At 42.9% G+C, this 12664-nt stretch overlaps 1 protein-coding gene across 20 annotated transcripts in view; it reads left to right on the plus strand.

The window, feature by feature from the left end:
• The window catches only part of FAM120B (family with sequence similarity 120 member B), a 112259-nt gene that overhangs the window by 35060 nt on the left and 64535 nt on the right, over positions 1–12664 (plus strand). For all 20 annotated transcript variants that reach the window (XR_010600160.1, XR_006174001.2, XM_042848318.2 and 17 more), the window contains 2 exons: positions 2843–3015; positions 11699–11791. Coding sequence is in view for 18 of the 20 variants with exons in the window: in XM_042848318.2 (XP_042704252.2) it covers positions 2843–3015; positions 11699–11791 (266 nt within the window). In the remaining 2 variants the exon portion in view is untranslated. The remainder of the gene's footprint in view (positions 1–2842; positions 3016–11698; positions 11792–12664) is intronic.

Consider the following 12664-nt stretch of genomic DNA (forward strand, 5'->3'; position numbering starts at 1 on the left):
TTGAATTCTAACTGTCCAATCTGGATTTCGCTGGCACAAACTAAAAGGTCCCTAGTTTGTGTTGCTGTAGTCCCATTTCTAACATGTTGTGCTCTAAGTGCCCCATGTAGATCCTGCTGGACAGACTAAAAGGTACCTCGTGCACATTAACGTCGTCCTTTTTCAAATGGGACTACGTCAACGCAAACTAGGTATCTTTTAGTTCACACTAGCACGGTCTACATGGGGTAGTTAGAGCATGGTACGCTCAAGTGCACTACAGTTCACACTCTTGTAATTCAGATTGTGGCACCGTGTAGATAAGCCCTTAATAAGAATAAAGAATATCCAGAAGTATTAGAAGAAAAATGTATTTTTCTTCCATATCCAAGTAAACCTCTCTCTTTCCTCAGGAATGTATTATAGTTATTGTTAAATCTAGCAGAGAGGCAGCATAGTCTAGTGGTTAGAACAAAGAACTGGAAATCAGGATTTCGATGTACTAATCTTGGCTTGCCATAAATTGTTGGTGAGACCTTAGGCAAGTCATTAAACTTTGCTGCATTTCAATTTACTTGTCTGTCAAATGAGGGTTATATAATAGCAAACTCCTAAGAGCATTGTGAGTTTAATTACTTGTAAAATACTTGGAGATCCTTGGATGGAAGCATTATTATTGGTTGGTAGGTTCAGTTAGAAGATAGAATTATGTTTCCTTTACAAGTACAAATAACTCATAATTCACAAGTCCCTCTTCTTCCCACCGCACATGTGGATTTTAAATTAATGATGGAATCAGCAATCTTTTACAGAGGAGATATATTGATTTTTCTGCTGAGATTTTTTCAGCATACCTGCATGCATGTACATTGTACTTGTTCAAGAGATGTATTGTGGAGGAGCCAGTCCTTGGATCTTCATTTCTGTCTCATATAACATGATTTCCATGATCACTGCAGTTGTTAAGCAGTGTTGTTTTGAAAATAATAAAATTATTATCTAAGCTCTTGAAATAAAATTCACTTATAAAATCTTAGAAATTAGAGATGAAAGAGATTACTTCTATTAACTGACTCTTGGAGTGTCTCTGCCTATCCAGAGGGCAGTTGCATAACTATTTCATCTTTATTTTTTCTCCCCCACAAGTTACTCTCTCTGGTTGCTCTTCTGAACTCTCTCCAGCTTGTCGACTTTTTTCTGATGCAGCGATTCCCAGAATTGGACTCAATATTCTAGGTCTCATCAATACTGTATAAAGTGACACTATCACTTCTGTTGTCTGTGATGGTATAATAGTCTTATTTTTAGCACAGATTATTATTCTTTTTGCTAATTAATGTCAAACTATTAATGTTTTCCTGAAGAGTATATATATTTTTCCTACAAAGTGATTGAAGACTGAAAAATCACCATTTATTTGGTACGGTAAAAGCAAATAACTTTGTCAAAGTTGCATGAACAGTTCTTTTTCCTGTGATTGACATCTGTTGATGGGAACCATAATCTTGAGACTATTAAAGTAAACATTCTGGAGAGTGAGGGAGGAAAATATTTAAGGATTTGCTTTTTAACTTCTCTTTCTCTGGGCACAGTACCATTTGGTTAATGGCTTTCTTTGCTAAATAAACACGTCAGCCATCTAGATCTCAGCACCTTGACACTTTAATCGCTTGTTGCCAAGTGGCCCTAATTGTAGAATGCAGCTGCTGCTCATCATAAAGGAAGATGTGTTACCAAATGTAGCTTTGTCTGTCCAGTCTTAAAACTAGCACCTCTCTGTTTATTCAACAACAAAAGCAACATTGCTTTACAGTAGGTGTGTATCATTAATTGGGATTTTTCGGTGCAGCTGTCTAGATATCCACCTGGCATTTCACCCACAATATTATTTATTTTGACAGTGGATTAAATGTAATGTAAGTGGAGAGCTCCAAAATTCCATTGAAAATAATAGGAGTTAGGAGCCTTTGTGGATCTCCCTAGTTACCATACTGAAGAGTCCACTAAAAATGCCTCGATTGATATAACGTGATACATAATTAGTCTCATAACGCATGTGTGTTTCTTAGTAGTGACATTGTCATACTGTAGTCTGGGGGAATAAATAAGCCCTGGTGGGTTTGATTTAGCTCTGGACTATGCCACTGGACCTAATGCAGGGGGCTGACAGTAGTGGACTGCTCAAGAGGAGTTGCTGTGGCAGAAGTTACCTACAACCTCTACTCTGCCAGGGGAATACCAGTGTCATTCCTAAAAGTAGGTGCTGGCCCAGAGAGGGGCACTGATTTACCCCCTGGGGGACATGCTGATTCCTATCAAACCCCTGTTTCAGGTTAATACTGACCTCTCCTTGCGCACTGGAGCTCTTACGGGAAGGGCAGTAATGCAGACAAAGCCTGCTGTCCCAAGGGATGAATCCCCTTTGGCTCAGAGGTGCCTCCACTACCCGGGTATAAAAGTTATAAAAGTGTAACTCTCTTCAATGAAACTTGTTTAGATTGCAGCCCCCTTCCTCCCCCCCCCAAACCAAACTTTGTTACAAATGTAAATTCAGTTAATTTTCACATTTTGTTCCTTGCAAACTTAAAGAGCAGAACAAGTATTTCCTCTTAATGTTTAATTCAGTGGTTCTCAGCCCATGGGCCACTTGCGGCACAATCAGCACACAGCTGCGGCCCATGTGACATCTTCAGGTTTCATACGGTTAGTATATATATTGTGTGGACGTGGCCCACACAACACACAGAGAGCTGCATTTGTGTCCCACAATGATAAATAGATTGAGAACCACTTGTTTAATTTAATAGGCAAAGCTTGTCTTATCTTCCTATTGCAAAGATAAAATAATGGATTTCTTTTGTAGGTGGAACACCTAGTTTGAGAACATTGTGGCTTACTAAAGGACCAGAGGTGCAAACACTACGGTATAGCATGTTTCTGGCATGCTTTCACCTTCAGGACATGGTGGAGGAGTTCCAGTTGCTGGACGCACCTGTTGCGGCTGTCTGCTGTCTGCTGATTTACCTTACCCTGCAGGTAAAGTGAATGGTTACTATGTAACCAGCACTTGCTGCTCACACTTGTGTCAATTTATCTCTCCATCTTTAGCTCAAGCATAGTTGATTACATTAATAGTACTAAATTACAGTATTTTTTATTACTCCAGTTAACTCGTGTCATCCTGTCTGAGAAAATACTGTTTCCTAAATTATACATCTTAATTTTTGAATGCCTCTGGCGAAAGACCTTTGCGCATCCTAACAAAAAATAACTAAAAATGTAATCTTAGGATTTTCTCCCTATACCTGGCTCTATTTGCAAATTATGTCTCTTCTTTTTGTGTTTCTTTCATGTCATGATATTTGAAAAAAGGAAAAAAAAAACCAAAAAACCTTAACAGCGACTATCTGTTTCTATGGCTACTCTAGGCCTTCTCATCAGCTCCCATGACTTCTTCACACCACCCCTTGTCAGCTCCCCCAGTTCAAAGCCAGGATGAATGGCCATAGCAATTCTCACATGCAAATACAAATTCTTATCTGACTGTAATAAGAAGTGATGTACGTATTTCTGCTGTTACTCTAAAATATTTGCTGCTTATGTACCTAAAACAATGAAAACCAAAAGAAATTTAGAACTGAATATATGAATTCATTGTTTCCATTTCTAAGAGATTTTTAACACATTCTTCACAATTTTAGTCACCTTTTAAAATAGTGAACTCACAAATATATCTTGCTTTATTAGTGCAACAAGAAAATATTGGCTTAATCTAATTTGATTAGATTTTCTGTTATTTCCTGTTACTGTGAACTCTCTTTTGATTAAAATATTTGTTTTCTCTGACTTTCATTTTCTTAGCAGTGGGCTTTTATTTGTATGTGAAAATAGGATCTTCCTAATTTTCTTGTACTCTCCTCAGCCACATGAATTAACCCAAACTAAGATTTCTTCACTTGGAAAGAATATGTGGGAATTGTACAAATGTGTGCCATAGCCACTTTCCCCTCCCTTTAACTGGTTGCATTTACAGTACAGATTCTTAATGAGAAAGTACAAAGGCACATGCTTAAGTGCTTTGCTGAATTGGGGCTGACATGATTTTGACTGTGTTAACTATGTATCACGCTATCCTGGATACCCTTCATACATTGCATACTAATATCCGTAGGGTTTTTTTTGGGTAGGACTAAGGGACGGGATAGCAAAATAATCTCTGAAGAAACTTAGGCTCCCCTTCCTCTTGGTCAGGAAACACAATTTTTAAAAAAAATCCTGTGTCACAATTTTGCTATTAACTGCACCTTTGACCCCCCCACTTCTGGGTCTTCTCTGAGGGCAACCTCTTTAGGTTTCCAGGTCCCAGCTGTTCACCTCTTTTGGGCAGAGACCTGTGTCTCCTTCCCTCCAGACTGAAGGTTTAGGCTTATAGTCCCTCTGCACCTCACTGTGGTTTCCCCACCAGGTCTAACTGAGGCCTGGCACCTCTGGTTAACCTCTCTCCAGGGGCTATAACAGTATATACAGTTTATCAAAAAACCTTAATGAAGCAAGCACATTTATTCTTAAAGTAAAAGTATTACAGAGAAAACAAAAAAAAATGTTCCCATGCACACGCTAAAAGCTTATCAGAGGTCATTCGTCATTTATGGGGCCCTACTAGACCAAAGTCTTTCCAACCCTTCTCTAAGGGTTGGGGCCCTTGGTTAGGAGGGCCTGTCCGTTTGCTGGATCAGAAAGAAGCCCTGAGTCAGTGTTAACCCAGCTTTTTATCCAAAAGTCTTTTCTTTGTCTGATGGTCTCTAGGCAGTTCAGTTTGAATCAGTATATGTGAACCTCCCCAGGTGGTGGTATCTCTCTGGAGGTGTTACAACCTGAGTGATTTGTCTTAATCACATCCCGGTGGTTTTGGTTTCTGGAGAAGTTGTAACCTTCTCCTCGTAGTTGCATACACATACAATCCCTAACTCACAGTGATACGTAAACTCAATATAATATTGTGTCCCACTGGGTTTGCAGTATCTGTCACATCTCCCTTATAACGAGGTTTGTGTAGCAGGGCTGCTTGACCAGCATCCTTGGAAAACACATGGACTTATTCCTTGGATGGCGTTTCTGCCATTACCTTGCCTAATTTCATTTTTCAACTATTCATATAATAAACATTCTGCTAACAAGCCAGTATACATCATTCATAAATCTGTACAGTCATTTCACAACAATACCATATATTTTCTTTCTTTGGAACCTATGGGGCTGTACTATAGGTGGAACTCTCTCACACACCTTTTTACCTCTGTCACCCCAAAACCTGGTCCTCCCACTCCCACCTCCTATCTGGTTTCTAGGGAGTGCATGTGGTGTGTCCCTTTGTCTCCCAAGGGTGGGACAAAAATGGGTGACCTGGTGGTGAGTGGACATTCTCCACCCCCCTTTGGAATATTCCAGGAAGCAACTCTTTGGCTAGAAGGGAGAAATAAAGCAGGGCTGGCTCCCTGTGAAGCAGCTCATGCACTGTTTTTAACAGCTGAGGGGTCAGGCAAGGGAGATTTTTCAAACCTCCCCCATTCCCTGCCCCACCTCCTTGGAGGTCAGGACCTGGGGATCCCTTTCGCCTGACTTCAACTTCTATGACAAGAGGGGAAAGAGTATTGATGCCCCACCCAGCTGCGTTGGCCTTTTGATCCCCACACATTGAGTCAAGGTGAACAGCAGTTCTTCTCCCCTCCTCTTCCCCACCCCCCAACCAGGCTCAGTGTCATTTACATTTTCACAAACCATCAGGCAGTCATAGACTGGGGAGGGAGGGGAGAGGTTCCCCCTTTTCCTGGCTGTAGTTACTTCCATCATCCCCCAAGTACGCTTTACTTGGGCATTTCCCATGTCTGGATGGGTGTCATAGATTAGCCAGTGTATTGCAGCTGGCTCAGTGGTCTCACTTTTGGCTGGAGACCCTGCACATGCAGTGTACTGCCTCTGGTTCGTTGATAAGGGTGGGCAGAGAGCGTATTTCCCTGGGCTGGGCATCAGGACTCAGTTTCCCTTCAGGTCAGTAGGACTCCTTGCTCCGCTGGAGCAAGAGGTTGTCTCAATTCCCCCTCCCCCCCTTCCTTCAGCCCCAGGTATTTGAGTTGCATATGCTGGGGAGGTATCACAGGGTTTCCTCTCCAATACTCCAAAACCCCTTCTCCCTGTCAGCTACTTTGGGGGAGTACTCCATTTGCATTTTGGCTCACACAGTCTCTGGGATGTTTGGATCTAATTGAGTGGGTCTGAGTCATCCTTTCTGCTTTTAAATCCAAAATATCATTCCCTAAAAAAAAAAGAAATGGAATGTCTGCTAAGACACCTACAGCCAACACCCAGACCCTTCCGGGTCTGTATAGAACTCTGTGCTGTAGGTAGAGTGAAGGCTTTTACCCTGGGAAGGCAACTTTTACCTGGATTTGGCACCTTGCAAGCATTTGATTGAGTTTCACAATGTGGGGTTTATCTATAGCAGGGCTGGGCAAACCTTTTGGGCCGAGGGCCACATCTGGGTGGGGAAATTTTATGCAGGGCCTGGGCAGGGGGTTGGGGTGCGGGAGGGAATGTGAGATGTGGAAGGAGGTGCGGTGTGCAGGAAGGGGCTCAGGGCAAGGGATTGGGGCAGAGGAGGGGTGCAGGGTGTATGATGGAGCTCAGGGCAGGGGGTTGGGGTGCAGAAGGGGTGCGGGGCGTACGAGGGGGCTCAGGGCAGGGATTTGGGGTGCAGGAGGGGTGGGAGGTGCAGGCAGGGGGCTTAGGGCAGGGAGTTGGGGGGCGGGGTGCAGGCAAGGTTCGGGCTCTGGCCCGGTACCGCTTACCTAAAGCGGCTCCGGGGTGGCAGCCGCGCACACCGGGGCCAGCTCCCTGCCTGCCCTGTCTCCGGCCCTGCGCCGCTCCAGGAAGCACTGTGGCCCCTGGGGGCGGAGGGCTCCTCGTGCGCTGCCCTTGCCGCCCCGCCAGGTACCTCCCCCAAAGCTCCCATTGGCCGCGGTTCCCCGTTCCCAGCCAATGGGAGCTGCAGAGGGTGGTGCCTGGAGGCAAGGGTAACACACAAAGCCCTCTGCCCCTCCGCCTGGGGGCCGCAGGGATGTGGAGCCGGCCGCTTCTGAGAGTGGCGCGGGGCTCACAGCGCCACTGGGGGCAATCCTGCAGGCCGGATCCAAAGCCCTGATGGGCCAGCTCCAGCCCGCAGTTTGCCCACCCCGATCTTTAGTCTTCACAGTCCCAGTATCTCCATCCACTGAATGTTTCGCCATTAACTGTCACCTTCTGCTCCCACTGGGGATCAGATGGATCTGCACCCATGAGGGTTCAGTATAACACCCTGACCTATATGTTTTAAGGCATATAACTGCTTAGAAGTTGTTTTTAGTTATATTTGAAAGTTAATTTTAAAGAGAGAAAAAAAGACACCAGTTTCCCAACTGTGTATCTCCAATGCCTGCAGCAAGAAAGGCAACAGAAGGAAATTGCTTATGGTCACCTGTGCCTTTGTTCATGCTTGTAACTTTAACTTTTGTAAGCACCAGCATATGGATTGACTGACTGGCTTTCTCAATATTTATTTTTCATGTATTTAATGAAAACTTTAAGAAGGCTGTTTTAAGCAAGAGCAAAAAGAATCTGTCAAAGACTGAAGCTTCACTGCATAAATCAACAGTGTAACGGTCCACTCAGATACCCCGAGACAACTTTCTTCAATACTGGAGGGAGGGGGAACCCTCCGATTGCACGCCCCTCATTGTCACCTACCACCCCACCTTGGAACTCATATGGTGTATCGTTAAACAATTAATACCCATGCTCTATGGGCACCACATGCTGAAATAAATCTTTCTCAAATCTCCTCTTCTGGCATTCAAACAATCCCCTAACATGTTGACATGTTCATCATCAGAAGCAAGCTCCGCACAGACCAGGCAACACCAACTCAAAGTGGCCCAGACCCTGCCAGAACAACTGTCAGTAGGTTTTGTATCTATCTCCATTGCTATGGTGATCTGTACCCCTCACCACATACCTTTCAAGATCCATGGGTCCTAAACACACCTATGTGTGGTGTACATCATCCAGTGCACTTAATGCCCCAATAACAACAGTGTGGGTGAAATGAGATGACCATTACACTCTCAAATGAAGTCACACACAAAAATGATGATAGACTGTCAAGGCTGATTCCCCACTCTGGCACTTCAAGAGCAGAAGGTGGGAGCCCACAAAGATTCTAAAAATTAATATGCATCCGAAGAAGTGGGCTGTAGTCCACGAAAGCTTATGCTCTAATAAATTTGTTAGTCTCTAAGGTGCCACAAGTACTCCTGTTCTTCTTTTTGCGGATACAGACTAACACGGCTGCTACTCTGAAACCTAAAAATTAATACTGGCCACTCCAGGCTTGTATTAAACTCCCAAGGTTACAGCTTTTCTCTGACCTTGGATGGGTAGATGCTGCCACCACCCAAATGCACGAATTCTTATATAACGCAGTAAAGCAGTGCTCCGGGAGGGTGGGGGGAGCTGCGCACTCTGGCGGATCAAAGCAAGTTCGATATAACGCGGTTTCATCTATAAAGCGGTAAGATTTTTTGGCTCCCAAGGACAGCGTTATATCGAGGTAGAGGTGTACAAGGATTAAGCATCAAGAAGAGCTTTCTTGAGGACCAGCTTAAAGGTTACAAGCAAAACAAAAGCACCGGGGGTTAGTACAGAGGAGTCCAGAGCCATAAAGAAATAAAGAGAGAGAAACCTAATTGTGTCTTCCTAGACATTTCCTGATCTACTTACATATCTGAGGTTTCAAATGAGTAGTTTCTAGGTATGATGCCTGCCCCAAGCTTTTTACAACATAGATGTTGCCCTGTTCTGCTCTCCCCGGGAGAACACCCACAGACATATAAAAGGGGAGTCTTGTTTCAATTTTTTAAAGTTCTAGCCTTCTCATTAATTTTTTTGGCCAGGTGCCCACTCACTTTCTTTTACCTCTGCATAGCAGAGAGACTTTTTAATCCTTTACAGGTAGAGCAATTAGAGAACAGCTACTAAGAGGGATTTTAGCTGCTGGCTGGCTGGATGTCCGTAAAAGGGAGCAACCCCCCCCCCCCCCCCCCTTCATTTGTCACACAGACAAAAACACCATATCACTTGTGGTGAACATGGTTCTCAGAACATTCACTCCTTATCTGACCTCTCAGTCCTCATCCTCAAAGAAAATCTGCACAACACCTTCAAAAGACAAGCCTGGGAATTTAAATTCATAACTTTGCTAGAAACTAAAAATCATGGACTCAATAAAGACACTGGATTTAAGGCTCACTACAACAATCTGTAATCCACTGACCCCCCTCATTTGTCCTACGACTGCAGAGGTGTTAACCGCCCATTTCATCTTGAATGGTTTATTGCAATATGTATTTACTCATTATGCTAAACAATCTGTTCCACTTAGTATTTAGCTGTGCCACTAGTACCTTTCCCAAATCTGAAGAAGAGTTCTGCATAAACTCAAAAGTTTGTCTCTTTCACCAACAAAAGTTGGCCCAATAAAAGATGATATCTGACCCACCTTGTCTCTCTAAATCAACAGTACCAGTTTAGAAAACAAAGTGCAGCACTCCTCTGTGTGTGAGCGAGCACTAATTAAACGTCTCTGAATTAAGAATAAAATGTTAAAAAATAAAGATCCAAGTGATAAATCTACTCTTAAAAATCTGAATAGGACAAATGAGATTAAGTCATGAACAGTCTTTGGGGTAGGTGAAGCCAGACTTAGTTTTGAGGCTATTAAGAAATTATAAATGCTCTGATACTGGGTGTGTGATAAATGCTTGATCAAATCAGGAGGAAATGCTAAATAAAGTGTTTCTTAGAAATGAGTATTTTGACATTTGAATAAGCTCTTAAGTTCTTTGGCTGATTGTGTGTATCACAATAAAAAATACAGCCACCGAAAAGCAAAATAGAGAGGTTTATTGAGGGGGCTCCTTTTTTTAGAACAAAATTAATAAATGTTCTGTAGTTAAAAATCACTCTTTTTGTTGGCTGCACATACTAGGGTTTTCAGGTTTAGTAATTTTCCCTTGCTGCTGTTTACATAAAGGTATCACCTGCCTTGAAAATAAAAATAGGGGAGGGTGAATTTGGGGTTGGTAAGATTATTATCAGATTTTAGCAGCCAATCAATAACTTACGCTTGAGTGGAGTTAATGAATGGCAGGAGTACTTTGCACTGTTACACTATTCTGATATCTATTACCCAATCCTGCTCTGTGCAAGGTTTAAAAGACCTTCCAAAGAAAGAGGGTTTTGAATGGGGAAAGGGGGGTTCAACAGAAGTCCCTAATGCAAAGTCTTCCAGATTTATGATGGTGTCATTTTTATCTAGGGTGGGTGGATTAAACGTTTTTTTATCATCTAAGAAGAGTAAATGAAGTTACAGTAGAAGACTTCTCTCTGTGTTTCTCCTCTTCCCTGGTTCTTTCCCATTGACCTGTCTGCCCTTTTCCCCCTCTTGCACTTCTCTCTGAAATTTAATAAAACAGTATTAATTCCATAAACAAACTCTTTGTTTAAAATGGATCGTGGTTGGATAAGTGTAACGTCCCCCTCCCCCAAAGAAAACCCTTAAAAGCAAGGAAATGCCAAGTTATGGAATACCTCTTAACTTTACCTGAACCTCTAATCAGCATGTTTGCACTGACAATGCAGGTTCCATATATTCACAGAAAACTTCCTTCTGTTTCCAGCTGATAAGGAGAAACATTGTACATACCACATGGATCTCCTTCACAGTATAATCAAAACCTTATTACAACCGCAACAATATTAGCAAATATTCAGCATTGACATATATGCACAGGTTAAGTCTGCATTCTTTTTGGGGGAGAAGTAGGAGATAATAACTTAGTTGGATCCATGCTGCAGAAAGAGCACAGGGGGTGTGGGGGAGCAGTTGCTGGTGCAAAACCATAGAGCTTCCACACAGATGGCCCTTTGCCTCTGTCAGATTCCAGAGACCCATGGATTTCAGGGAGTCACACCGTCTGCTTCTTCCAGAGGGGGCAGACCCCACCTCTCCTTCCCTTATAGAAACATCTGATGAAAACAACTAGATGAAACTCAGAGTTTTCCTCTATTGTTTGGGTTGTTTTTCATAAGAGGGTGATTTTCCCCAATTTTCTTCAAAAATTTAAATTCCTTCCACAAAAAGAATCCAATCCTGCCCCTCCCTCCCCACCAAAAAACCAACCAAGGATTAATCTAACCTGGAAATTTACTTTGAAGTAAGAAATTTTTGTTCTAAATTATCTTGTCATTTTTACTGACACACCCATTTCTTAAAGATGTAGCTAATTTTTTATATCTTTCTACTGATGGTCAGTAGAGCATTTGTACTGAAGATAAATCTTCATAGCCATCAACTATGCTGGTTCAATTAGTCTTCATTTTGGGATCCTAGTGGTAGAGTGTTTTTGTATTGTAAAGATATTTTATACCTCTGAAGTAGCATCATTATTGGAACACTCTTGGTATTGTGGTTACTGGTAGATATCCTGTTGGTACTACTTATAAAGGTCCTAAAAGAAAAAGAAGAGGGAGAATGTGAAAGTTAGCTTTTGGGTAGAGTTGTGGAGAGTGGAGATAATGGTTTTTCTTCCATAGCTCACAGCTCAGATTTTTTTTATCTCTGTTTCAGGTGGACAGTCTCTCTCTGGAGGACTTGAATGCATTTGTGGCTCACACTCTGTGCCTTCAGGGGAAGTCAGCTGCTCAGCTAGCAGGTTTGCAGGTAAAGACATGACTGATCTACTAACACAATGCTGATAACCAGGGTAAACAAAGTGTGGTTTTCTTTTTGAGCATTCTTCTCTTATAGTTACTCGCTCAAGGGTTGGGAATTGAGTGTCAGTGTAACATTTACAGGCATTTCATTTTCTATAATTTGTCGGTTCATTTGTGTTCATTAATGACATACAGTGTTAAATGTAAAAGGGCATTTTCTAGAGATTTGAAACCAGGACTGGGCATCTGAAGATCTAGATTTTGTTCCTAGCTCTGCCACTGATTTGCCATGTGATCTTAGGCAAATGACTTAACCTCTTTTAGTTTACCCATCTTAGGCCTTGTCTACACTACAGAGTTTTGTCAACAAAAATTATATCGACACTCAAAAAGCGCTGTAATAAAAATTGGTAATGCATGTTCACACTCACTCCCTCTGTCAGCAGAGCATGTCCACACTTAGGGTATGTCTATACTTACCTCCGGGTCCGGCGGTAAGCAATCGATCTTCTGGGTTCGATTTATCGCGTCTTGTCTAGACGCGATAAATCGATCCCAGATCGATCCCGGAAGTGCTCGCCGTCGACACCGGTACTCCTGCTCTGCGAGAGGAGTATGCAGAGTCGACGGGGGAGCCTGCCTGCCGCGTCTGGACCCGCGGTAAGTTCGAACTAAGGTACTTCGACTTCAGCTATGTTATTCACGTAGCTGAAGTTGCGTATCTTAGTTTGAAGTGGGGGGTTAGTGTGGACCAGGCCTTAGGGCACTAGCATCAACAGTGTGAGCAGTTCACTGTGGGTACCTATCCCACAGTCCTGCTCGACACCTTCTGTCGCTAGGTGTTGTGGGAAGGCGGAGCAGATCGTGGCACATCTTGCGA

The sequence above is a fragment of the Chrysemys picta genome, chromosome 3 (genome assembly GCF_011386835.1).
Source record: "Chrysemys picta bellii isolate R12L10 chromosome 3, ASM1138683v2, whole genome shotgun sequence".
NCBI lineage: Eukaryota > Metazoa > Chordata > Testudines > Emydidae > Chrysemys > Chrysemys picta.